The sequence below is a fragment of the Puma concolor genome, chromosome C1 (assembly GCF_028749965.1).
Source record: "Puma concolor isolate L17-30 chromosome C1, mPumCon1.1.hap2, whole genome shotgun sequence".
NCBI lineage: Eukaryota > Metazoa > Chordata > Mammalia > Carnivora > Felidae > Puma > Puma concolor.
The window spans coordinates 30,816,268-30,843,231 of NC_141674.1; the positions used below are offsets into that span (position 1 = coordinate 30,816,268).

The 26,964-nt window shown below is 50.6% G+C and overlaps 2 protein-coding genes and 1 long non-coding RNA gene across 5 annotated transcripts in view; 2 read left to right on the forward strand and 1 right to left on the reverse strand.

Moving 5' to 3' along the window:
• Positions 1-440: 440 nt before the first annotated feature.
• PPIE (peptidylprolyl isomerase E) lies at positions 441-14,588 on the forward strand. Its single transcript, XM_086716571.1, has 10 exons — positions 441-510; positions 1,442-1,540; positions 3,063-3,106; positions 3,557-3,583; positions 4,727-4,808; positions 5,332-5,432; positions 7,986-8,109; positions 12,232-12,417; positions 13,293-13,435; positions 13,617-14,588. The coding sequence occupies exons 1-10, from the start codon at positions 480-482 to the stop codon at positions 13,683-13,685; spliced, it is 906 nt and encodes a 301-aa protein (XP_086572697.1). The 5' UTR covers positions 441-479; the 3' UTR covers positions 13,686-14,588.
• Positions 14,589-19,781: 5,193 nt separating this feature from the next.
• Positions 19,782-26,160, forward strand: LOC147577939 (uncharacterized). Of its 2 annotated transcripts, none has more exons than XR_015254622.1 (2): positions 19,782-20,028; positions 25,266-26,160. It is a non-coding gene; the product is annotated as an uncharacterized LOC147577939 (long non-coding RNA). The 2 variants fall into 2 exon arrangements; XR_015254623.1 differs by lacking the exon at positions 25,266-26,160 and adding an exon at positions 20,377-23,888.
• Positions 19,782-26,964, reverse strand: part of LOC147577938 (bone morphogenetic protein 8B) — a 29,771-nt gene continuing 22,588 nt past the window's right edge. The window contains exons 4-7 of one of the 2 annotated variants that reach the window (XM_086716573.1): positions 24,788-24,982; positions 23,960-24,039; positions 23,285-23,395; positions 19,782-20,002 (exon numbers count right to left, since the gene is read on the reverse strand). In XM_086716573.1, the coding sequence (XP_086572699.1) occupies positions 19,853-20,002; positions 23,285-23,395; positions 23,960-24,039; positions 24,788-24,982 (536 nt within the window). In that variant the 3' untranslated portion in view covers positions 19,782-19,852. Of the gene's footprint in view, positions 20,003-22,624; positions 23,396-23,959; positions 24,040-24,787; positions 24,983-26,964 lie in introns of those variants that run through there. The other variant, XM_086716572.1, reaches the window with a different exon arrangement.

Below are 26,964 nucleotides of genomic sequence, written 5' to 3' on the forward strand. Positions count from 1 at the left end.
CTCAGGTCATGATCTCACCGTTAGTGAGTTCCAGCCCTGAGAGCCCCCCCCCCCCACCTGTGGACTCTGTGCTCGTGGCAGGGAGCCTTTCTCTCTCTCTCTCTCTCTCTCTCTCTCTCTCTCAATAAATAAATAAATAAATATTAAACAAAGATTTTTTAAAAATGGGTTTGTCTCGTGTCTATAGCAGGTTGTCCAAGGGCACGCAGGCGAGGGTGGCCCATCGTTTACTAGCGGTTTTTTATTCGCAGAGCCGGAGGATTCCGCCGAGCTCGGTTTGCCCCAGTACCGAACACCTACCGCGCCGGGGCGCTGCAGCTCACTCACGGCAGGGCACCTCCCACCGCCCCGGACGCCTGACTGACAGCCAGGGGCGAGGTCTGTGAGCGCCTAGAGGCGGGGGCGGGCCCGGAGGGGCGGGGCCTTGCGGAAGGGGGCGGGCTGAACTCCGGCTTCCGGTGGGTGCGCGCGGGAGCAAGATGGCCACCACCAAGCGTGTGCTGTACGTGGGTGAGCAGGCCCGGAGTTAGGTGGAATCGGGGCGAACCCGCAGGGAGTGGGTCCTGGCGTAGGGCAGGACGCGTCTACGAACGCGGAGGGCAGCGAGCAGCTGTCTAGGTGGGATCGATGGCCGTACTGCTTTGCTTCAGGGAGTTAGCCCGAGACGTAACAGTCTTTCCCGCTCTCTTCCGGGACGGCTGAGCTCTAACAGGAACCCCTTCACCCACTGGACCCGGAGGATTGGTAGAGGAATATTATGGGGCTCCAGATCCTCGCGCTCATTCATTTTATAGACACTTACTGCAGCTCTGGCTCAGTCCCGGCCCCTGCCCTAAAGGAAGGGGTTCCCTGACTAACCGGTAGCAGTGAGAATAACCTCAGTAGCAAAGTTTGATGATGAGCGCTTTGTAGCCCAAGTAGGGGCAGTTGTGTTTACCGAAAGGGAGCAGCAAGAGCAAAACCCCGAAGATGTGAAAGAGACTTATACGTGGGACAAAGGGGTCATCTTGGGAGAAACCCAGGGAATTGAGGAAGCAAAGGGAAAGTTGGCGGGGCTCAGGTTATCAAGAGCCTTTTGTGTACGCTGCTAAGGAGTTTGTATTTTATCCTGAGGACAGTGGGAAATCTTTGAAGGAGTTTAAGCAGTGAAGTAATGGGTTAAAATCTTCATGATCCCAGGATCGCTCCAGTTGGCTGTGTGGAGGAGAGGGAGGGCAGTTAAGAAGCTATTGCAGTAATCCTGGCGCTAAGATGGGCGTCTGTGAGAAGGGTAAAGAGGTGTGTTTCCTTAACGATGGATGAGGGAGCAAATGAGAAGGGTGGTACCCAAAGGACTGGATGGAACAACCCCTCTCCTTGGCTGTCGCATGCTAACTGGGCTGCAGGGACTTCTCAAGAGAATGGAAGACAGTGGTTCAGAAGGCACTTGGCTTCTTTGCAGGTGGGCTGGCAGAGGAAGTGGACGACAAAGTTCTTCATGCTGCTTTTATCCCATTTGGAGACATCACAGATATTCAGATTCCCCTGGATTATGAAACAGGTGAGTCCTTTTCATGTCTTTCATGTTCAGAATACTAAGAGGAAAAAATTCTAAATATGGTTGATATGTAGAAAAGTTCAAGAGGGTGCCTCAGTAGGGCAGCATGAGAGTGATCTTGATGGAGAAGGAATGTCCTGAGTCTTGTGGTTGTAAGCTGTAACATAACTTGCAGAGTCCCATCTGTTGAGTGTGAGATAACAAAATTTTCGATAGCCCAGTAGGAAGATAGATTTTGAGCTACAGGGCGATCAGACTTCTTTCAAACTACCTGCTGGGTACCCTACCTCCCCTGCTCCTTTCTTGGCAGCTGCACTGTTAATCAGGGCACCAGGGAAGCTCAGCCCCAACTGAGGGACTTTGGCCCCTGCTAACCTGGGGGAGTTTTCCTTCAATTGCTATCACAGGTACAGTGCAGTTTTTCTACTTTCCCTTTCTTGTCTTTTTTAAGATTGGAGTTTTATGCCTAGATCAGTCATCGACCCTGCACGATTATTAGCAAGGTCTTTAAACACTCTGGTCTGGGATCTTTATCTGTAAAAATCAATATGGGCATACTTTGGAGATATTGCAGGTTTGGTTCCAGACCACTACAGTCAAACCAGTATCGCAATAAGATGCGTCAAGTTAATTTTTTGCTTTTCCATATAAAAGTTACATTAATCTATACTATAGTTATTAAGTGTGCAATAACATGTCTAAAAAAGCAATGTACCACCTTAATTAAAACATACTTTATTGCTGAAAAATGCTAGCCATAACATGAACCTTCAGAGAGTTGTAATCACTAATCACAGATCACTATAACAAATATAATAATGATGAAAAAGCTTGAAGTACTGTGAGAATTACCAAAATGCGACACAGACACAAAATGAGCAAATACTGTTGGGAAACTGGTGCTGACAGAATTGCTTGGTGCAGGGTTCCCTTCTCAGTTTGTAAAAGATTGTATCTATGAGACACAACAAAGCAAAGTGTAATAAAACCAGGTATACCTGTAAGGTTATAGTGGTTCTCTAAAGTTAGTTGGTTTAATTAAGTTGGCACTGTTGTGCTTGGCCTTTTAAGTTAGGTCAACATTTTTCTGAGGGTAAAGAGTGAGCATGCTAATCCAGGTTTTAAGATTCATGCTTTATGCACAGCTGATGCTCAAAATGTGTATTTGGGACCAATAATTGATAAGTTAAGTAACTTAATTTTTCTACTTGCCTTGTATGCAGAGGTTAAGGCTTTAATTTGGCTTTGGTAAAAATTGAATGCCTTAAAGATTAAAAGTACAGTTCATTCTTTAGCCATGTTTTCTAAAAGACAGAGTTCAATATTACTGGAAATATTGTTCAAACCAGGAAGAATCAAAGAAGGAGATTCTTTCTTACAAAATAGTGATTGGGTAGAATTTCCAATGTTGGGATATGGCATGTGATTGACTTCCCTGTCCTTGTGACATTGCCCCCATTTCTTCCCATTGCCCCTAGTGCTAATTACTTGTTTTTGTTTTCCCTTTTTTTTTTTTTCCTTTCAGAAAAGCACCGAGGATTTGCTTTTGTTGAATTTGAGTTGGCAGAGGTGAGAAAATTCTGTGTTACTTCTGTTTATTAGTCTTTGTTTTGTGTTAATGTTGTTACTGATTACAAAGGGAACCAGTCTCCATTTGGTTAGGTGTCTAGGCCTCTTGCTGAGGCTTCCATAGAGACATGAAGTGCTGCTTAATGGAAAGCTTCCCATCCGTTAATAACATTTAGAGAGTTAACAACACAGACCTGCCCTTCTTGCTCTGCACAGCTCCTGCAGCCCTGCTCACTGAGCATTCCTGCCTGGCCACACTGGTGATCATTTCTTAGGTCTTCCTCTAGATGGCAAATTGCTGAAGTGCTCTTTGTTAGGCACACATACAACCAAGGCAGGAGGTATAAGATGTGACTTTTTCCTATTTTGTTTTAATTTTGTTTTTCTGCTGCCAAGTATGCGTTTAGACACCATAGGAAGCTAAACTTGTACCTTGTCTTTTCTCGGCAGGATGCCGCGGCAGCTATTGACAACATGGTATGGCTGAGAATCTTCATTCCTAACTGAAGTTGCTTTTTGGTGATACAGAGAGTCCTTATGCCTAGATTGGTTTGCCTAACCTCCAAAGTTATAGGGTTGCACGGGGAAGTAAAAATTGTCATCGTGTGCAAATATTCGCTGTGAACTGATCACTTGTAAGATTGGTCCTTACTCAAACGGCCTTCCCCATTTACCAGTGATATAAATTCTAATCATCCTTATTGGCCAGTCTCTCACTGACTGCCCCATGTCTAGGATAATCGCAAACACTATGTAAGTTGGTTGCACGGTGAAATCACACGTTTTGCAAAAGAGGCAGAATTTCATGAAACATCGGACCAGTGACAAGTAAGAAGAGAAGTTCAGTAAGGGTAATGGCAGGGTGTGTTACTGCTGTGGAAGATTTGAATACCCTGGAGAAGACTTTGGGAATAATGATGAATCTCTAGAGTATTTGTGGCGTCTTTGTGATTTTCATATCAGATATGATGTGCAATAATGTCATATACTGTTGACAGAATTTTGTTGGAAAACCACTGCAAACTCATCAGCACCCGTTACGTCTTTGCTCTGCAAATTAGTACATAGTTAAACCTGAAATTTATAAGAAATTTATTTCCCTTACTTTTAGTTTCACCACAACAAAGTCCTGGTCCTTTTTTTTTTTTTTTTTTTTACCCCCCTTCTCTTTTTACTCTGAATTTGTCTTCACTGCTCTAAATGGATTTATGATAAGTGACCTTTCCCAGTACTAGTTATCTTTGGATGATAAAGTTCTCCTTTACTCCTGTTCTGGTACCCACTCACAGAACATATTCCTTAGCCCTCAGAGATCATTTCTCACCATTTCAAAGCAGATCTTGACTTTTGAAGGTGAACCCAAGTACTTGGAAACTGCAATTACCCGTGTAATTCCAGAGCATTCTGGAGTTACTTTCAGGAGCACCCCCGGGGGGAGGGGGTGGAAATTGCAGCCCCTGGGCTGCTGTGTGGTAGGCACACAGCTTGTTGTTAGCGGTCAGGGATTCAGGGAGAATAAAGCATGAGCATGTCTCAGATGTATTAGAAGCAAATGCAAAGCTGTCTGATTCTCTTTTAACCTGACAAGAGTTTAAGCAGCTGGATTTTCGATCTTTTCAGAATGAATCTGAGCTCTTTGGACGGACAATTCGTGTCAATTTGGCAAAACCAATGAGGATCAAGGAAGGCTCTTCCAGACCAGGTGAGCGGGGACAACCACAGATTCCACATCACATCCTCCAGTGTGGCCTTAGTCACATTTTTATTCCTGTTTACTTGGAAGTAGGCACTGAATGCCGCTCCAGATGGATAGTAGAGGAGGGTTCACGTTGGCAAAGGGCATGCGCCGCCTTTGTGGGGAATGAAAAGAGTTTGAGCTTCTCAGAGTGATTGTCTGTATTATAAGAGAAACCCTGCCCGATCTCTTCTCTTCCCCAGTTTCTTGGCACTTCGCTCATCAAGGCTGGAACTGGCAAGGCTGTGCCTTCACCCTTGATGTCGTTTTTTTTACTTAATTCTTGATGTTTTTTTTTTTTACTTAGCCTCGTACGAGCTGGACTTCAGGGCGGACATTCCCATTGGGAACTTTCCTTACCCTTGGGAGTTCCTCAGCAGAAGTGTCTGGCTCCGAGGGCCATGGAGTATGTTCCACTTTGCCGACCAAAACAGCTAGTGAGCAGCTGGCCGTTAGCTTGAATTTCTTAGCATTTGTTCGATTCTTTCAGTGTGGTCAGATGATGACTGGTTGAAGAAGTTCTCCGGGAAGACTCTCGAAGAGAATAAAGAGGAAGAAGGGCCAGAGCCTCCCAAAGTGGAGACCCAGGAGGTGAGAGTGAAGGCGTGCGCTTCTATAGGAAACTTTTTTTTTTTTAAGTTTTTATGGAAATTTGCAGATATATACACAAAAGCAGAGAGAATGAAAAGCGGACCCTTAGTGTTGTGATGAAGGTGGTGTTGAGTGAGTGAGTGAGAGGCTCTAGTTCTTTTAGCCTTGTGCCCTGTGTCATAATGAGCTGCTCCGGTCTGCCTAGTCCCGTGTTGGGATTGTCTACTGACGAGGAGGAAGCCTGAGGTGAGGAAAGTGAATGAGTGGTCTTCTTCACCCCTCCTGCCCAGTCCCTCCTTCACTGAAGTGCTTTACAGAGGCTCACTGTCTCCCTGTCGCTGCCCTGATTCAGAGGAGGCAGGCCAGAGTGGTGCCACCTTCCCTCAGTCTGTACACAGGTTCGAGGCTCTCCCTTCCCAGGAGGAGCCTGCCAGCACTCCCTCCTGACTCTGAGCATCCCTCCCTGGCTGGCTCCCCGGGCTTCCCCTTTCTTCCTTGTGACTGTTGTTCTGTGGATTTCATTCTTGGCTCATGGTGTCTGTCTCCCTCTCTCCATCTCCCCTCCTCTCCTTGGTTGAAATTTTTTGTTTTTAATGTTTATTTTTTGAAAGAGAGAGAGAGACAGAGCACAAGCGGGGGAGGAGCAGAGAGAGGGGGAGACACAGAATCCGAAGCAGGCTCCAGGCTCTCAGCTGTCAACGCAAAGCCCAACGCAGGGCTCGAACTCATAGATCACGAGATCATGACCTGAGCTAAAGTCAGACGCTTAACTGACTGAGCCCCCCGGGCACCCCAGCAGTCACTGATTTTTTTTTTGCAGCCTCTCCCATGCTGTTACCTTTCCTGGCCTCTGTTTCTAGTGTCCAGCTTTCAGATCTTTCGGCTGCAAGTCTCACAGGCAGCTTAGAGTTGCCCAGCACGAGTGCCCTCCTCTCTCTAATCTTGCTCTCCATCTTGTCAATTTGCCACCATCCAGCCACACACACACCGACCCAAGCCAGAAATTTGGTTGCAAAGCAGAGCACACATGGCCTTCACAGTCCAAGGAGTAACCTTAGACCCCCCTCTTTAGAACGGCCAGCACATCATCAAATGCTGCCAAGTGTTCTCAGACTTTCCTGAGTCCCCCTCCTTGGTTTGTCCCATTGCCCCAGTTAGCCTCTCCTTGTGCAGATAATTGCAGAAGCTCCCTAACTAGTCTTCTGGCTGCTGACCTCTCTCTAGTCCTTCATTGAGACAGACGGAATGACCTGTTCAAAGCATAGACTGAGTCGGAATCTGTGACTCCCTCTCTGCCGCTCCCCCACTCATGCTCTGCCTCTCAAGAAACAAATAAACATTAAAAAAAAATTATAAAAAATCAATAAATAAAGCACAGACTGAGCCCCTGATTCCTGCTAAGAATTCTTCAGTGGCTCCCATTGCCTGTCCCGAGGAAGAAAGTTGGGGTGTGCTCCCCAGTTCCTGTCCTCCCACCTCACCATCTGTCTCCCTTCCACTCTCCCGCTCCGGTCCCCACTTCAAGCTCAGGAAAACCAGTCTCTGTTTCGCTGTACGTCTTTGCTTTTGTGCAGGCTACTCCGGTGTTTCTTGCCTGTCCCTTTCTAGGCAGTAATTCTGTGAGTGTAGGGGCCTTGTGTTAAGTATCTTATTAATTAAAAAGTGAGGTGGGTGAATGTGGTTAAGAGCGCGGGATCAGGGGTGGGGTGGGGTGGGATGATTTAGGCCTGAATTCCGGCTTCACCATTTAACCACTTCTCTGACCTTGGGCAAGTTACTGAACTTCATTGTACCTCAGTTTCCCCACCTCTAAAATGGGGATAAATAGCAGTACTGATTGATCTTTAGGGTGGTTGTAAAGACTTGATGAGCTAGTATATGTATCCTTCAGAGAATAGTAGCCCGTACTTGGCAAGTGCTGTGTGAACGTTTGCCGCTGTTGTTGCTAGTGGCAAATAATAGTAATAGTATCCTCAGTGCCAGCGGGCGACCTCAGTGCACTGCTTGACATTTCTCTTTGGAACACATGTGACCCCAGCAAATGTCTCCTTATCCTCTTCTTAGCCTTGTCTCCTTGGAGTGTAAATCAAGGCCCCTGCCTCCCCCATTGTCTTCTGAGCACACCAGAGGGCTGCCCTCCCGGCTTCCGTTGTAGCCAGCCTGTGGGTGCACAGGACTGAGCATAGAAGGGAGGAGGTGGCATCTTATTTAATTGGAGTGAGGTGGGTTTGAACGTGTTGAGAGCTACCTTCTGTGGGCCAAAAAAGTGTTCTGTGACCACAGGGCAGAGCTGGCGTGTCTGAGGGTAAGTGTGATAAGGTAATGAGCCTGAGGGGTGGGGCTCAGGTTAGCTGGTGCTGAGGTGTCCTGTCACTGGGTGTCCAGCCGGGGGCTGCGGCCGTGGCCTTCCCTTTCACGGCCCAGGGCCTTCCCTGCCAGCATCCTGCTGCAGTCCGCTCATGGCTGTTGGGTTCTTGGTGCATATTCAGAATACTTGCTCTCCTACTTGGGGGTTAGAGTTCTCCCCAACTTAATGATTTCTCCTGCACCCAGGGAGAGCCTGCTGCGAAAAAGGCCCGATCAAATCCTCAGGTGTACATGGACATCAAGATTGGGAACAAGCCAGCCGGTCGCATCCAGATGCTCCTACGTTCAGACGTTGTCCCCATGACGGCAGGTGAGTGGGACTTCGGGCAGGATGCCGGTGGCTGAGCAGTGGCCTTCCAAAGGTCCTCACTGCCACAGTTCTTGTGCCCTTGACACTGTCTCTGACCTGAGTTGACTTGAGGCATCTCAGATCCTGGGATCTAGGAACAAAAGAGTCGAAGCAGGCACTTTTGAAGCTTTATAGGTGCTGGTTTACTATTTTTTAACAATAATTGTTTTGTTTTGTTTTGTTTTGTTTTGTTTTTAACACAAGTAAACATGTATCCATGCTCAAAACAAAACAAAAAACAAGTACATACACACATACTGCAACAATACTGAAGGCAGTAAGTTGAAAACTTAAATCTTTTTCCCTCTCTCCACATCCAGTTTTACTCTCCAGAACGAACTACTGTTAACGAACAGTTTCTTGAGTTTCTCGTGTAAATATTGACTTCTATTTATTCTTTTTTTATATCTAGTTTCATTATGTAGGCGTCAGTTTCACAAAGTTTGTCATGAAAAACCTCACTCCCCTGGTACTGTGCCCCTGCCCTGGGCACCTCCCCCCACCCCACCCCCCCAACATCTGCTGCTCCCCAGAGGCAGCCAGTTTCAACTCTTAGCTGGTTCTTTTGGTTTTTGTATTAGTAGATGAGAGATTTTTTTTTTTTTTAATGTCTTTATTTATTTTTGAGACAGAGAAAGACAGAGCGTGAGCAGGGGAGGGGCAGAGAGAGGAGAGGGAGACACAGAATCTGAAGCAGGCTCCAGGCTCTGAGATGTCCGCACAGAGCCCGATGCGGGGCTTGAACTCACGGACTGGAGATCATGACCTGAGCCGAAGTCGGACGCTTACCCGGCTGAGCTACCCAGGTGCCCCAGTAGATGAGAGATTTGTATTGCTGCTCCTTGTTTTTTCATTTTAGACATCTGTTGGCTCTTCCACTTCAGGAGATAAGGAATCAGCTTTTTAAATCCCTTTCCCTGCCCCGTTATCTTCCTGACATATCTAGTTGCCATAAGCTTGGTTAAGTTGGAGGTTATTTTAACTATTTAACATCATACTATAGTAATTGCCATTCACACACAGCATTTTGTTTTCCTGGGATCTGTAATTGTCTTGTTTTCACGCAAGCTCAGTCTATACATTTATTCCTGATGCTCTCCCAAATTCTGCTGCCTGCGTAAATATCTCCTCATGTTCACACACACCAGATATTCTGTCGGTTTCCTCTCCTGTAGAAGTCCTCCTTAGAGCCTTCTAACTCTCTTTAGCCTGGACCATTGCTTTCCCAGCCTGCTGCACAGCTAGTGTCACGGGGTCTCCTGTGTTCTCTGCTGTCTTCTTTTTTGGTGTATTCCCTCATTTTAGTAGAAGACATGCTTCTGTAGCATCTGCAGGAAAGAGCTTGGGAGGTAAGTTTTTTGAGACTGAAATCTAAACATAAGTACCTTCTCACTTGACTGATAGGGTACAGAATTCTAGAGGAGTCTAAGGTCATTCTGATTCTTGGTCCTTTATATAAAGCCCTTTCTTTCTCTCTAGTGCTGAGCTTTCCAATACAGTAGCCACTAGGCACATGTCACTGTTTAAATTAAATAAGATTAAAATTAATTTCCTCAGTTACACTAGTCAAGTGCTTTTCTTTTTTCTTTCTTTTTTTTAATATTTGTTTTAATATTTGTTAATTTTTTTAAATATTTGTTAATATTTTTCTAATATTTGTTTATTTCTGAGAGAGAGGGAGACAGTGTCAGCTGAGGAGGTGGGCAGAGAGAGAGGGAGACACAGAATCAGAAGCAGGCTCCAGGCTGTCAGCACAGAGCCTGACGCGGGGCTTGAACCCACAAACCGTGAGATCTGAGCTGAAGTCGGACGCTTAACCAACTGAGCCACCCAGGTGCCCTCCAAGTGCTTTGTTTTTTTAATGTTTACTTGTTTTTGAGAAAGAGAGACAGAGTGTGAGCGAGGGAGGAGCAGAGAGAGCGGAGACACAGAATCCAAAGCAGGCTCCAGGTTCTGAGCTGTCAGCACAGAGCCCAACACGGGGCTCGAACTCACAAAACGAGAGATCATGACCTGAGCCAAAGTCAGATGCTTAACAGACTGAGCCACCCGAGTGCCCCTACACTAGCCAAGTGCTTAAGAGCTGTTAGATAGCCCTGGCCTAGAGGCCCTTAGGGTGTCTGTGCTGTTCTGAAACCATGTGCCTTTGGATAGATCTTACATCCATCATGCTAGATATTCAGTGGGGGACCTACGATATTAGTTTTCTATTGCTTTTGTCACTGATTACCACAAACTTAGTGGCTTTCAGCAACACAAATTTATTATCTCCCATCTGGAGGCCAGGTCACTCCCTTACTGGAAGCCCTACAGGAGTATGTTTCCAGGGGCATTCAGGTCAGCAGAATTCAGTTTCCTGCATGTGTAGGACTGAGGTATCCCATCCTTGCTGCTGTCAACTGAAAGCTATTCCCACTTCCCTTCCTCCATCTTCAGAGCCAACAGTGGTGATCCAGTCCCTCTCACATTTTGAATCTCTTAGCCAGGAAAAGTTCCCCTGTTACAAGTTCATGATTCTGTTAGGCCCCTCTGGATAATTGGGGCTGCTTTCCCCACTCGAGGTCCATCCATAACCCTAATCACATCTGCAAAGGCTCTGTTGCTATATCATGTTCTCAGGTTCCAGGGACTGGTATGGATGTCTTTAGAGAGATGTTTCTCCTGTGTACCACACCCACAGGACTGTGTTTTATCCTCTGGTTGGGGAAATTTCTTTCAATTACTTCTTCAATTTTGTCCCCTCTGATTTCTCTCTTCTCTCCTTTAGGAACCTTCCTAAGTGTCTTTTTTTTTTTTTTTTTTTTAATGGCGTTCTGTGCTTATTTCACAGAGGTGATAATTTATCTTTCTGGGGATATTACTAAAGTTTTGTCTTCCTGTGGCTTATGTTTCAAGTCCCTTTTTCCTGAGTTGTTATGTGTTGCTTTCTTTTTGGTCTGTTTGTTTTGGTCTTTGCTTTTCACGTTAGATGCCTTCCTCGTCTTTAAGAATGGGGCCCTAACAATCTGCCCGGAAACTTCCTAGGCATCAGTAAGGCTTGCTGGCTGAGGCTTTTCGCCTGTGGGATGAGTCGGTTGGGGTCTTTCTCTGTCAGACCCCGGATGTTCGTTCCCTGACTTCTGTTCTCTTTGACAGCACAGAGTCCTCTGAGAAGAGTCTAGTCTCTTGCTAGAGGCTCTTACATCCAGCTAGCTGTTTGCCATCTTGGTCGGGAGAGACGGGGGCAGTATGTAAACTTTCACTTAATCTCCATTTGTCATTACAGTACCTCTGCCCTCGGCTACATGTAGTATAGCCAGTCCAGAGACCCTCTGCCTTAACCTACCAGAGAGAGTAGACCTCCAGCCAGCTACTGGGGAGGAAGTGGTTAGCTACTTTCTTAACAGGCTTTCAGCCAGCTTTCCTGTTTTCAGAACCACCTTTACCCTGTACCTGAGCTTTTGGCATTTCTGCAACATAAAGCGAGTTGCTTCTTGGCTCTTCTGACTTAAGATCCAGCTTTCCTTTTTTTTTTTCTTTTTTTGAATGTTTCAAATTTTTATTTAAATTCTAGTTAATTAACATATAATATTAGTTTCAGGAGAACTTAGGGATTCATCGCTTAGGGTTTTCCTCACTCTTTTTTTTCCCCTTCCCCTGTGTTCATCTGTTTTGTTTATTTTTCTTTTCTTTTCTTTTCTTTTCTTTTTTTTTTTTTTTTTGAGAGAGAGAACGTGCAAGCAGGGGAGAGGGGCAGACAGAGAGAAGAGAGAGAATCTTAAGCAGGCCCCATGCTCAGCATCATGGTTTTCCCAATGCCGCCCACCAACTCCTGACCCCGCATTCCAATCCTGAGACAGGAGAAGGTGGCGCGGAGCTCCCCGGCCACCATGCCCACTGCACAGCCCATCACAGAGCACATCTTCATGTGGTCAAAGCAGCTCAGCTGGGACTGTCTATAGGGCTCTATGGCCACCTGCATTTCATTCTTGGCTTCGGTCACTCACTTCTGCATCTCACGTGGAATGCAAGGCGAGGTGTGCCCAAAGCCTGAGGAACTGCTCTAGTTTTTAACCTCAGCATCTTTTCCTTTCTCCCCACCAGAGAATTTCCGATGCCTGTGCACCCATGAGAAGGGCTTCGGCTTTAAGGGAAGTAGCTTTCACCGTATCATCCCCCAGTTCATGTGCCAGGGCGGCGATTTCACGAACCACAATGGCACTGGGGGCAAGTCCATCTACGGGAAGAAATTCGATGATGAGAACTTTATCCTCAAACACACGGGACCAGGTGGGACTCGATCGGGGCGTGGTGGCGTGTGGGGCCAGGCCAGTGGCTTTGTGGATGGAACAGCGGGCTGTGGTTCGGGCGGAGGGCTCAGGTCTGTAGGCGAACTGGTCGATGATCCAGCACCTGCATGTGGCCTGGCTGGTGTCGGGGAAGCGGCTTCCATTCACACACTGCCCATCCTCCCTGGGGCCCGCCATGTGAGCTCTCTTAGTCCCTGAGCCTGGCTGCCCTGTCTCTGTTAGGTGTTCCTCTCTCTCTTAGTGGTTGGTCCTCCAGCAACTGGAGAAAAACTACTATACTGAATGGTCATCTTGAAACTTACGACCACACTTCTTCAGGGGCCCCTGGCAGCGTTACTAGAGTCCCCTAGTTACTAATGCTCAGTCCCAGTCAGAGATGACGGTTCCTCCCTTCGCTCCCGAAACCTCCATGTCACCCTCCAAGCATGACCTCCTGCGTCTCCTGACACGGGCCCGCTCTGCCTTCCCTCAGGGCAGGGCACGAGCTGTGGTCCAGACCCCATCCTTGCTCCCCTACCTGGGAACCTGGCTCCTGTGGTTGTCCCTCTGCTGCCTTGTGTAACCCACACCCTCTGCCCCGCTGGATCAGCCCGTCTGTGTAAAAGCATATGGTATCTGTGTTTTAAAAAACTCCTTTGACTTGTGTCCCTGTTAGCTGTCTTCCATGCTTCTCAATCCCCTTGAGTAAAACTTCTTGAAAAAGTTGTGTAGACTCCCTGCCTTTTGTTCTATGCCCCTTCAGCCAGACTTCTAGCCCCACCTTTACTGAAACCACCCTTCCCACGATGCCAAGAGCATCCATCTTGCCAGGAGCCAGGGAAGAAGGAGCTCACGTGCTTGTTCTGTCTCCCCCAGGCCTGCTCTCCATGGCCAACTCCGGCCCAAACACCAACGGCTCCCAGTTCTTCCTGACGTGTGACAAGACGGATTGGCTGGATGGCAAGCACGTGGTGTTCGGGGAGGTCACAGAAGGCCTGGATGTCTTGCGGCAGATTGAGGTGGGTGGCTTCCCCGGGCCCTGGGTGCATAGCCCTGCGGGAGAGCTGGAGAGGGGCCACGGCTGCTCCCAAGGAGGGCTGCTTCTGCTCAGGCAGGGGTGGGTAGATGGGGAGGGTATCCCTAAGCCAGTCCTTACTCTCCACCCTCCCGTGTTTCTCCCCCTTTTCTGTCCCCACAAAGGCCCAGGGCAGCAAGGATGGGAAGCCAAAGCAGAAGGTAATCATTGCCGACTGTGGGGAGTACGTGTGAGTCCGCAAAGTCTCGGCACTGCCCCTGCATATCCAGGAGCTGTCAGCCTGGGAACCAGCACCTGAGGGTGTCTGTCCCCTTTGTGGCAAGCAGGGGTTTGTGTCGTGGCCCTTCTTGGACTCAGCTCGGAGCAACTCTTCTGCAGGTACGGCCTGGGCTCCCTCTGGCTCTTTCCCAGGCGTGGCCGTGGGCCTGGGAGCTGGCACAGGGGCCGCCTTCCCCACTGTGGACAGGCTGTGCGTGGTCTTTTCCGGCCTTTGCTGCCACGGCTTCTCCTTGGCCCGCCAGTGTGGCTCCTGGACGTTTCTTCTAGTAAAATAAATCCTAGTTCCTGTACTGCCGAGTCCAGCTAGTTCCTAGCAGTTGTCAGAGATTATGTCTGTGGCTAAGCTGTCCTGCTGAATTAGGCTGGCAAAGGGATGGGGCATAGCTTTTCTCTACTCCCTTGGATAGTTCCCTGAGATGCCAAGTAATAGATCTTCAAGCCAGGTTCCCTTGTCGGATCATTGTCAGGACGGTGGAAATCAAAGATAGTGGAGAAATTTGTCTTCTGCTGCCTGTGCTCCTAAACTCATGCTGGCTAGTCTTGTAGGCAGCAAGCGTAGTTACAACTCTCAGCGATTCATGTGTTTATTTCTTCATATTCACTCTACAGATATTAAGTAAGCTCTGTGCCCAGCGTAGGGCTTGAACTCACAACCCAGAGGTCAGGAGCCACATGCTGTACTGACTGAGCCAGCCAGGTGCTCCCATTCTACAGAATTTTTCACACAATATTTTATAACTCAAAATGCCTTCTCTGTGCCACGTACTATGCTTATTTGTCCGGAGACAAGATGTCACCCAGCTACCTGGGTCTAACCAACCTGCTGCCTTTTTTGTGAATAAAGTTATTGGAACACAGCCACATCCATTTGTTTACATATTCTCTATGGCTGCTTCCTTATCACAGTGACAGAGCGGAGTAGTTGGTGACAGATACTATATGGTCCCCATGTTAAAGCTCTCCAGAGAAACAACCAATAGGATGTGTGTGGACATGTGTATATATATAGAGAGAGATTTATTTTAAGGACTTGGCTCCGTGATCGTGGAGCTTGCAAGTCAGAACTCTGCCAGGCAGGCAAGCAGGCTGGGACCCAGGGAAGAGTTGATGTTGCAGGTCAAGTCTGAAGGGCTGTCTAGAGGCAGAATTCTTCCTCCCTCTGGCAAGCTCAGTCTTTTCTCTCTTAAAGGCCTTCGACTGATTGGATGAGGCCCACCCACATTTTGGAGAGTAATGTGCTCTACTTCCAGCCTGTTGTTTTAAATGTTAATCACATCTGAAAAGTACCTTCACAGCAGCATCTGGACTGGTGTTTGACCAAAAACTGGCCGTGGTGGCCCAGCCAGGTTGACACACAAAACTAACCAACACAGCCTCAAAGCCTAAAATATTTATGACATGAACCTTTGCAGAAAGTTTGCTGATGGCTTAAACAAATTGTCCCACCCCATGCTGAGCTCACAGTCTGGTCCTCCTAATGCAGCCACTGCTTGGAGCTCAAGCTTCTCTCTCTGTGCTCAGCCAGGTGGCTTTCAAGCATCCCTCACCTGCTGAAGGCCTGAGCAGAAACGAGCTCTGTGGCCACTAGGCACCTCTCTGGTTGGGTTGCTAGGACCATTCAGAATCCATGGGGCTGGGCTTTTTGATGTTAAGATCTGGACGAGCCTGGTGCCTCCTGGCCCTGGTGACCCCAGGATAGCTCCTGTGAGGGATGTTGGCTGAGCTCCTACTTGGGGTTTCTGTCTTCCTTGTGGTTAGGATGTACCACATGGTTACCCTTGACCCTACAGAGCTCCCAAAAGAGACCTTCCCTCGAAGCACAGGCCCCCACTCTGAGGGCAAACTATGGCCATCACAGGTCAGCCACCAGGAAAGGATGTGTATAAAAGGGTATAGCACAGCCACCTCCCAAGAGGGGACTGACTCCTATGATGACCTTGTTGCTTTCTCTTGTTCCTTGGTAGCACCCACTGGGTGCCAGTGCCCCTCCCAGTGTGCTACGGACCATTTGCAGGTGTTATCCCTGTATCCACAGCAGAACCCTATACAGAGGTAAACCAAGGCCTGGGTGACATGGCTACAAAGTTCCAGAACATGGTAGAGCAGGATAGGAAGCTCAGCCTGCCTCCCCCTAGTTAAGTGGGGTCCTGGGAGGTTTATTGGGCTCTAGCCTCGGCCTATGGCAGGGGGCCCAAGGCCCTCAGGGAGACACATAGTCCCTATAGTTGGCCTGGACCCTTTGGGGAGACCTAAGGAAACAGGGTTCTTCCCTGCCAGACAGGAGGTGCCCCAGAGCCTGGGGAGCAGTGGCCTGGCTACCTGATCAGCTCCTCACAGCATACTACCAAACCTGTTACTTGGGAAGGCTCTGGTCCTTCGGAAGTGTACCCAAGGGTGTCTGAGGTAGCTTCCTGGTCTGCATGTGCATTGCCTCAGCCCCAGCACCTCAAACAGGGCTGGGTTTTGCCAGTGCACGGACTCCTTCAGGTTGTGGCCCCAGGGTTGGTCCTGTGGCTGCTGGAGTTTCCTCTTTGACAGCACCTCAGCCCTCGGATGTGGCTGGCCGTGATGTCACAGTCCCAAAAGCCTGCAGCAGCACTCCAGGAAGGGATTTGGGACCTACTTTTTAGTTGTGAACACAGTCTCGTAGGCTGCGGGTGTTAAAAACCAAGAAAGCCATGTTTTCAAAAAATATTAACAGGAAAATTTCTACTACATAATAAAGTGGGAAAAGCAGATTTCAAAGCAATTTATATGATATGGTGTGATCCCAATTTTGTAAAAATACCTATCTGTAACATATAAACATCTAAACATGTGTATCCTAAGGAAAAAGCCTAGAAACAAATTCACTAAAATACTGTTTATGAATCATACAACTGTGACAATTTCAGATTTTTTTTTTCCAATTTGTCCTCCAAAACTGCATTACTTTTGTAATAAATGAAAAACCTGTTTTTTAAAAGGTGGGTTGAGTGCTTTGTACCTTTAAGCAGGCTGGTGGGATCCCCTTGCCCCTGGGAACATGGGAAAAAGGTTCACAGCCTTGGCCGTAACCAGGCACTTTCCTCAGGCCTTGAAAGCAAGTGGGAACACAAAGTCCTCCCTCCAGAGACTGCAGGGTGTAGATTTTCAGGAGAAAGCACAGCTCTGAAATAAGTACACCATCACCTGCAGAACACATTCTGGACAAGCACAGAAAGGGCTCAGCAGATCCTTTTGTAAGGTCAACAAGTACCAGTTGCTAAGTGTTTTTATGGCAGACATTGTCCTAAATGTGTATGTACATATCTGATCTTTCCAATAGCCTTGGAAGGAAAGAGCCAATATCCTACCCTACCATAGAAAAGGACGCAAGATTCACATCCATTTGGCTCCAAAATGCTGTACTCTTGCTATGCTGCCTCTGTTCCTTTGGGAATTTTCCAGGACAGGTTACCTCCCCACCTGAGAAAACCATGAACACAGATGTTGTAATAACTTGGCCTCCAGGCCAGCATTGCACTGCCAAAGCCAAGACTGCTCTGCATGTGTCCTCAGCCTTTTCCCACATGCCCTCCCTTCTGGCAACAGTCCTTGATTCCTCGTTGTCAGTAGGCCTGACCAACCACCCATATGTATCCTTCGGGTCCCGTGCAACCAGCTAAACCAGCCATGCCCTGAGCAAGAGAAAGGGAAATGGTGGCATCTGTGCTGTGTATCTGCCAGCCTGGGCCACCCCCTGCAGCTGCCGTGCTTGGCTCAGCAAACGGATAACTGGAAATCTAACACATGCGATAAATGCATGCAGTATCATGCAATAAACAGGGCATAAAATGCAGGAGCTTTGTGTCCATTCACAATGGTTTCACTGCTCAGGGCTTTCTCCATTTGATCTCATTTGCCTGAATGGCAGAAGTTGCTGGAAGTCTGACCCAGGAAGGCAGGCAGAGGCTTCCTGTTTTTCAGTTGTGCATGAAAAAGGAAGATTACAACCTCCAGTCATTCCTGCTGTGCCCAGCCGGACAGGTGAGGTATATATATCCCTGTCTATAAATCTTTGGGTGATTTGACAGACATTCCTGGTGTACCCCTAATTGTGTTGGGCTATTGGCTGGGCACAAAAGATGCGAGAGTGAAGTAAAGAATTGTCAAAATAATTGGCTAATTTTAAACTTACATTTGCCTAAAAGGTCATCTTTGATGTTAGGAAGATGGAAGTGTTAGATTAGGACTAGAATGGCAAACAGTTCTATATTATATACCAGCTCTGATCTGTGACCACCACCTGAGCCCCCAGTTCAAGGTTGTGAGGCAGCATCTGGGCTCAGCGTGAGAAAGGGTTAGCAGACAAGATTTCCAGCCGAAGGCCCTTTGGAGACCAGAAAGCCGAATGCCTTCATGTACACATGGGAAAATGAGACCCAGAGGAGGAAACCATCTACCCGGTCAGCTCTCTTAACATCTAGGCCAGAGTTTAGATCCTTAACTGATGGGGGAACTTTCCACCTTGCAGACAGTCTGGACCTGCTCTCTATCCCAGGGTCTCTTTCTCTGTATTTGCTCCACAGTCCCTTCCAGGTCCCCGTGGAGGGGCTGCTGTCCTGCAGCAGGGCCCCTGGCCTCCACACCTGCTGCCAGGCCTGATGTCTGGGGCCCCTCCTCAGGGTGCAGAGTGATGGCAGAGATGCGCGTCTTTGGGCACAGGGGTGGTTCTGCCTCGGCTGGGCTGTGCCTGTGGGTTGGGCGGGCCCAGGATCTGCTTTTAATGACAGTATTTCAGGGCTCGGGCAGCTGGACTCTGTCTGCTCCAGCAGGTAAATTACAGGCTTAGCAAGTCAGAAATCAAATAAACACTCCAACTGCCTGTGGCGGCTGCTCCGAGGAGAACAGTGGTTTCCGGGAACCTTCACCCAGGTCAGCCTAATTACTGCCTGTCACTCCCGTGGGACAGGGACCTTTTCTTTTGTCCACAGGCCTAGAGAGACAGGACAGCACTCCTGGGCACACAGGGTGATGCAGATTATGGTGACCAGCCTGATTTTGACAACTGGACATAAGCAGGTGCTGAGAAAACCCTGCCCTTGCCCCACACCTGGCCCCAGGCTGCCCAGTGTCCCAGATGCACTGCAGTGGGTGAAATGGATTGCTCCTTATGGCAGGAGATGGCAAACAGTGGAGTTCTAATACCAATCATTTTGAAATTCTATCCAGATTTGGAAGCAAAAAAAAAATCAAGATTATTGATGTTTGCCACGCCAAAGGGAAAAGGTAGTCATGTCATCTGTTCTCAGCATCGTCATCCTGAGCCACCCAATTTCTCTACCATGCTAGGCTCAATAAAAAGAGAACTTTTCCATGGAGCTGAGCTCGGCATGGTGACAGATAGATAGGTGAATGAAACCTCCCCAGTTATTTGTTTCTACAAAGGCCAAAATCCATGCACCGCAGCTCTTCCCCGGATAGCAGAGGCAGATCAACGCAGTAAGATCGGGAGAGACAAATGCCATTGGCCTGAGCCCTACATCATGTGGTTCATTCAGCTCTTGAGTTGGCACACGTGCCTACCTGTGGCTAGCAGTTTGATGATTCAGAGCCACAACTACACAGCAATGAGGGCAAGTCCACACTCTAACAAAGGTGCCCAGAAATACCTGGGAGGGGCAGGCAACCGGAGGTAGACTAGACTGTCTACACACATCCAAGCCCTGTGATGGATAGTAAAGAGCCCGAGGTAGCCATTTTGGGTTCTAGGTGCCCCTCAGTTCACCCCAAATCACCACAAGCCTGGACCAGCAATGGACACGGATAGGTCCTCAGATAGGACTTTTGTGTCAACCCCAAAATGCTGGTCAGCCTGTGCTTCTCGGGGAGGAGGCTGGGAGAGAACCTGCTCAGTGACTCAGACCACCAGGCCTGGAGGCCAAAAGATTTTCACAAACCTCAGGCAGGGAAGGGGCAGAGAGGCCTGGAGAAGATCCAGCCCTGGCAGGAAGAAAAGAAGGGCATAGATATGTTGATCTCTGGGGGCCCACCCCTCCATCCCCCCCCACCCCCCTGAGGTCGGCTGGGTCTGAGAGTTTTCTGCATCTGGAGAGGGGCCTGATCCAGGCGGGAGGCTCTGCAGCGGCGGGGCCGGGCCTCAGTGGCAGCCACAGGCCCTGACCACCATGTTGCGGTGCTTGCGCAGGATGACATTGTTGCTGCTATCATAGTAGAGCACGGAGGTGGCGCTCAGCTTCGTGGGGGCGCAGCACGCCTTGGGGACCGCATCCGGCTTCATCAGGTGCACCTGGCCAGGGGAGGGACGGCAGTCAGGTGTGAGTACCGCGGCCTTCTCCCACGACTCCCAGGTCCCACCGACCCCAGAGTCTCCAGCTGCTCACCCTCCCCGGCTCCATCCTCTGCAGCCCGTGCTGGCGCTAACCTGTAGATGTTCCCCACCCCGCCCCCCTTCACCCCTTCTCCGCACCAGCTGACTCCCTCCCTCCACATTCACTCTCCTCAGAGGCCACGACCCGCTCACTGGTCTCCAGCACATGGTGTGCCCAGTCCCTCTGCCGCACCACCCCTCTGGGGTCCCCTCCGCTCCTCCCATGTGCTCCTGTAACATCCCTGATCATATCTTGTCCCCATTAGCTGTTTGCCATCTGTCTCCCCCCCCAGCTGTGAGCCAGTGAACGATCACAGAACAGGAGAGACCTAGAATCCTAGGTCCATCCTCATGTTCAGTGCTGTTACTCCTCAAGGCACTTGCCACCCCTGATAACAACTTCTAAGGCAACTACTGTTCTGGGCCGACCAAGACGGAGGGCACGGAGACCCTGCATGGTGCCCAGAGTCGCATGGCTCTCAGGTGTGGCGGAACTTGGACGGGGTGTGCTGACCTGCTGCCCTCTGAACAGCCTTACTGCCAAGAGAGAGCCTGCCTGAGGAACGGCCCATTTTCAGCTTCCTAAAAATATTTCTCCCAAGCCCTGGCAGGACGAGCCGCAGTTTACACGGAATTCCGGGTCAGGGCCCCCCACCTGCAGGCCCGAAGGCGGCCCGAGGCTGTGGGGAGGCAGGAGAGAAGAGGACACCTGCTCCATCCCTGTGTCGTGCAGCCCAGGGCCCCCCACCCTCTCGGACGCAGCCGAGCAGGACCCGGATGAAGCTGTCTGGTGGGGGAATCTGTCTGGCCCCCACTCCCCTGTGCCCAGCTCTGAGCCAGCCTGCCGGGAGGACACCAGCTGGCTCAGGGCCCAACAGCCTCTCAGGGGCCCAGGGGGAGGCCGAGGCCGCTGTGGGGATGTCCAGCCAGACAGGACCTGGGTGCCACTGCTCCCAACTTCCCCACCTCCAAATGCGGTGGCCCGGCTTGGCCTTCATGGGCCCACGTGAAAAACTAGGCGACACTGCCTGCCTGCCCCAGCCATGGGCTCTGAATGACTGGGAACAGGGGAGGGTCTTGCCCAAGTCGGGGTGCTGGAGAGAAGTTGAGCACTGCGGGGGTACGGCCTTTCTGAGACCTCCCCCACGCCCCAGACGAGAGCTTTGTCAGATGAGTGACAGAAAGAAGGTCTTTTATTCCATCTGGCACCAAACAGGATGACTTCGGGAAGCTAATGTGCCATTCCACCCAGCTCATTTTTGAGCCACCGGGAGACCAAATCCAAGGGTCTGTCACTTACTGGCTGTGCATCTTTGGGTACAAATTGCGCATCTGTGGGCCTCGTTTTCTCCTCTGCCAAATGGGTAGAATGGTACTTTTCTCATTTCCAACACAAATGTATCTAGGACATGTGTCTTGTGCCAGCTCTGCCAGCATGGGGCACAGAAATGTCCCAGACATGGTCCCTGCTTTCACAGACTCAGTGAGGAGGGACAGGGAGATGGGGAATATTCCAGCAGACAACCAGGACCCACCGGAGCGGCACAACAAAGCAGGCCTTTAGCACTGGGAGCGTGAGCGTGGTGACGACCCCTGGCAGGGAAGGGCCACAGACATGAGGCGTGCAAGGGGAGCAGGGGGTGGCTGGGCCCAGGGCAGGGGAGGAGGCACAGCAGGTGGAGGGCACAGCAGGTGCAAAGGCAGGAAGGTGAGAAACAGCCTATGCAGGGAGATGAGGGTACTAGAACATGTGGGGACACTGGCGAGGTCGGCAGGGTGGCTCACGAGGGGTCCTGCGTCCCAGGCCAAGGGCTCAACCTTCCTCCTGGGAATGGTAGGAAGCGAGACCAAGTTTCTCAACTGAGAACGAGGTGCTAGGTTGTGCTTTAGTGGGATCCCCAGCTGCTGTGTGGAGAAGGGCTAAGAGGATGAGCCTAGAGGGAAATGCTTCCTTCTCTTGCCTTCACGACACCCCAAGTCCCCCATCACTGCCCGGCCTCCCCATGGAGGAGGCCAGTCCTCACCTCCACTCCTGCATCTGCCGTCTCCCCAGAGAAGCTCACCTGTTCTCAGGACTGGAGGGACAGCCCCATGCCACTCTGACATCCAGAGCTTCAGCCTGGCCCCTCCTCAGACCTGCAGGTCCCGCTTCCCTCCCGGGCCCACCTCTGACCTCACCTTCCCGGCCCCCCATGCCTCCCTGCAGCCCGAGCCCACCCAGCTATCCTGACTTGGGAGCTGCACACCCTTGTGGGCCAGGAGAACCATGTGTGTCTCTTCACGACCAAGCTTTTCCCAGGAAAGCAGTCCCTGAGGGCAGCAACTCCCACTTGATGTGAGAAAGGCAGTGTGACCACAAGGTCAAAGCCGCTGTTAGTGATGTTTACTCTCACTCAGGGGCATTACTTAACCTCTTACTAGATTAACATAGGGGCAGTGACACCAGGAAGTAGGCTTCTAGGTAAACGTTCGAGAAAGAAATCTCAATCCTATTATCAACAAACTTTTAAAACGCTTAGCAATAAACAGCAGCAACAAAGCTCCTCACAGAAACTATTATTCGGCATTTAAAGGTAACCCAGACAGGATCAAAAGCATTTACTTCCTGTGGGAGACACAAAGAACTAAGGGACCAGGAAAAAGACAATGGGGAGGTGAACAGAAGTGGGGGGCAAAGCCCAGCACGTCACCCAGGTCACACCTGTAACGCTCTCCTCATACACTGTGCAGCAGATGGCTGAATGCACATGCCTGTCACTCACCCCACAGGCATCTGTGCAACAGGAGGCCGAGGATGCCAGGGGACACGGTGATGTGTGTTTAGAGCACACAGGTACACAGGTGGGATGCACATGTTATGTGTGTGTTGTGGTGTGATGTGTGACCAGAAGCAAGCATGTCTTGTAAATCTGGGTGCCCACGTATGTACGTGAATGCCTTACACGTGCATGTGCAGGGCACGGATCTGGGTGTGCACAAGCAGTCAGGGTAAGTCAGGTGTGTGTGGATTCAGATGCCTAGGGGTCTACATGTGAACGTGGCCACATAGGGACCAGTTCCTGTACAGACATGGGAAGTTAACTGCGTGTGCCCACAGGGAAGGGTGGGGAGAGCTCCCTGAGACCCGAGCAGGCGCTTCCATCCACCTGGCTGCACGAGCCCTCTCCCCGTGGGTGGGGACAGGATGGACGCGGTACTGACCAGGGACTGCAGGATGGCGTGGTTGGTGGCGTTCATGCACGAGTCCAGCGGGAAGGAGCACTCCCCCTCACAGTAATAGGCCGAGTAGCCTTGGGGAGCAATGACCCAATCCTGGGGGGGGGGGAAAGAGGAGAAAGTGAGTGCCATCCAGATGCCCCCCCACACTGAGCCCCTGAATCCAGCACACGGCACAAGACGACTCAGGGCTGCCCCTTACCCACCTGCAGCCCCAGCCCCATCAGCCAAGCCTAGGGTCCCTGCAGGCAGGCTCCCCCAAGAGGCCTGTCGTCCACTGGGAGGCCCTCGGCAGGCAGGGCTGGGCACAGCTCTGTCCCCTTCACGTGCACTGGGCATCATCCTCCCCACCCGCCCCACTGCCTGCATCTTCTAGAGCTGCTGTCCCAGCAGACGTGCACACGCACTGCCCTCCCAGCCTCGGTTTCCCTGTTGCAGCCCTGACATGTTCTGGCTGAGGATTCAGACTATCCCCATTTCCATGGTTTTCACCAGAAAGCACCTTCTCACTATAAAAGAAAGACATATTCCCTTCAGAAAACACTGAAGAACCTAATGCATGAGAAAATTAAAGTCACCCATAATTCTAGCTGCCCCTGGAGATACACCTATCATCTCCGGGTGGGGACCGTCATGTAAGAAGGAGGAGAGTCAAATTACCAGCCAGCCGAGGTCCTGGAAGCTGACGTAGAGCTCGTGCCGCCGGCAAACCTGCCGGCCGTCGGTGCCGTGAACGTCATCTGCAGGGACAGAAGCCAGGTCTGTTCTGGGGTTCCTGCTCTGGGCAGCTTCCACAGGGAGCTCCCAGGGCGGGGGACACCCCACCGGGCACACTTGGTGAATAAATGAATGCAGTGAAACAGACGCATTTGATCTCATTAAGCCCATCCTGCAGCTCTGCTGGTGTCACGACCCAGCTCGAGAAACTTCGATGGCTCCAGGTGGGTCCGATAGCTACAGAGGAACCCTGCACTCACCCCAGCCTCCCCTGAGTTCCAACCTGTGGGCCCTCCCGATGCTTCAGTAAACAGCCCAGGGGACCCTGGGCCATCAGTGGCTCCTTTTCTGTAGTGACCTCATCCCACCTCTCCTGCCGCCCCCATTCCACAGGATCGAGTGGCTCACGGAGGCCAAAGGGCGGACTCCCCGTGGAGGAGAGGAGGGCAGGGCAGGCCCACTCCTGATCCTGAGGGGCTCAGTCTGCGGGGGAGACCTCCGCATAAACAGTTGTGCATCCTGCAGGGTCCCCAGGGGCTGTGCTGCCCGGAGGATGGGGCACCTGATTCTGATGGAGACTTCTGGAAAAAGCCCTGGGAGCCAGGGGAGGGCAGAGAAAGCACTTCTGGGTGGCAGGGACGGAGAGGGCAGAGGCTGGTCCACAGAACAGTGCTGGAGGGTGACCCCGGCCTGAACCTACTGAGGACCCAGAGGGTTCTGTCCCCTCCAGGTGGCTCCCGGGCCCCGCCCCAGGCCCCTCCCAGACCTCACCAAAGATCCCCGGGAGTTTGTTCGGGTGTGGCAGCTCGTTGGTTTTCTTGGGTGGCCTCCTCTTCAGGGGCCTCGCTGCCCGAGGGGCTCGGACGGGACCAGGGCTCGCCCTGAAAAAAGTGACCAGGAAAGGCTGTTTGGAGCCCGGTGCCCGTCGCCCCAGCAGGCCGGCCAGGCCAGGATCCACGCTGTGCCCTGAGACGGAGAGAGGAGAGAGGGTGATCACTCGCAGGCAGGGGCCGTGCACGTGGGACAGCGGGGACCCTCCTGCCAGGGCCTGCTTGGGCCCAGGAGCACGGAGGCAGAGGGCCTCAGTTTGCTCCTCTGGAAACAGGAGTCCCAGGTCCGAGGGAGACGGAGGGAGGGGGGCCTCGCGAACACAGGGTCATTACTCGCGATAACGGTGAACAATGCCATCTGTGAAGCACTTTATAGGTTTCGAGTTAGTTCACACACGTGACTTTATGTGTCTCCACAGTCCCCCTGGACCTCATGCTTCGCTGAGAAACGTCATAGCCACTCTGCCGGGGGCTCGCAGAACCACGGTTCCCATGTCCATCTGAGCGCTCCAAGGCCCGAGTTCTCCCTTCCACCCCATACGTTCTGGGGGTGTGGATGGATTTATGACCCAGCAGATTGCAGCAGCCACCAGCACGTAGCCAGGGCTTGCTCTGCCCAGCACTGCCAAGAGCAGGGCACTAACTGTGCCCTGACATCCACAAACAAGACCCCGGGTTCAGTGGGGCAGAGACATCTGGCCAAAGTCCTGGAGCCGCGGTTCAGTCAGATCCCAAGTTCTTACCCACTGAAGGTCTTACTCCCGGGTTTGTGGGTTAAAAAAGAGAGAAAAGGCTGTGGGCTGGACATGATGGGGACCTCCGGCTTGGAAGAGGGACACCCCTAAAAATGGGATTTGACCCCACAGCTGCTTAGAGATGAGGATGCCCTGAGAAACACACTCACGATCCCTGGAAATGTCGACTCCACCAATGAAACCAACTTCCTGTACCTCTTTGTATTTCCAAATGACCTCTTGATTTCTTAACTGTCAAAGTAACACAAGGGCAACTGTAAGGTAACCTCTGGGGAAGAAATATCACTCAGAAACCTCTGCCCACCCCAACACATCGTTTTCATCTTTCTGGAATATTTTCATGTCACCTGAACTTTTACACAATGGTCATCTTAACAAAGAAGTCTGTATGTTTTCCAACTTTTTCACATAAACATGTTCACTGCTGTTAAAATGTCTCCACTATGAACGTTTCAAATGCATAAAATTCCTTTGAGAAAATGTACCATAATATTTAGAGATTAGCTTAACTTTAGACATTTAGGTTATTTCCCGGCTTTCATTAAAAGACGAGAAAGGGGTAGATCTCTTCATTCCCATTTCCTGTGAAATTTTCCTTTTTCTTTGTTTGAATGTTTCTATTTTTCAGAGAGAGAGAGAGAGAGAGAGAGAGAGAGAGGAAACGTGAGTGGGGGAGGGGCGGAGAGAGAGGGGAACAGAGGCTCTGCAGTGGGCTCTGTGCTGGACAGCAGCGAGCCAGTCGTGAGGCTCGAACTTACAAACTGGAAACTGTGAGATCATGACCGGAGCAGGAGTCGGATGCTCAACCAACTCAGCCACCTAAGAGCCCCTCCCATGGTATTTTCTTAAACTAAACGACAGGAGGTGATTACTGACTTTTATGCTCCTTAGAACACAGTGCCAACTGCTCTACTTCCTGTACATCACCTCAGTGTTGCCACCCTGACACACATACACACACACACACACAGGCACATGTACGTACATACATATGGAACACATGTGTACTTCTCATACAGGATACAGACATACACGTACACGATGCTACGTGTCTGTTCCATTAGCGGGTGTCTGATTCACTGTGAAACCATCCCAGTCCTGCTCAGCTGGCAAAGGTCAGCCCTTAAACAGCCGGGCTCTAGACCTGGGGCCCCGGGCCAAGTTGGTTGCACTAATCAGTCCAGAGACTAAACTTTGATCTATGACATCACCTCCCACAAACAAATGCACCGGACACGTAGAGGCACCGCTCAGGAACGATCCTGCTGGGACGGGAGGGGGGTCAGCTGCAGGGGCTGACACTGGAAGGAGCCTTGGGGATACGGGGGTGGTTACTCCTCCCTCATCACTTCCCCCCACATTT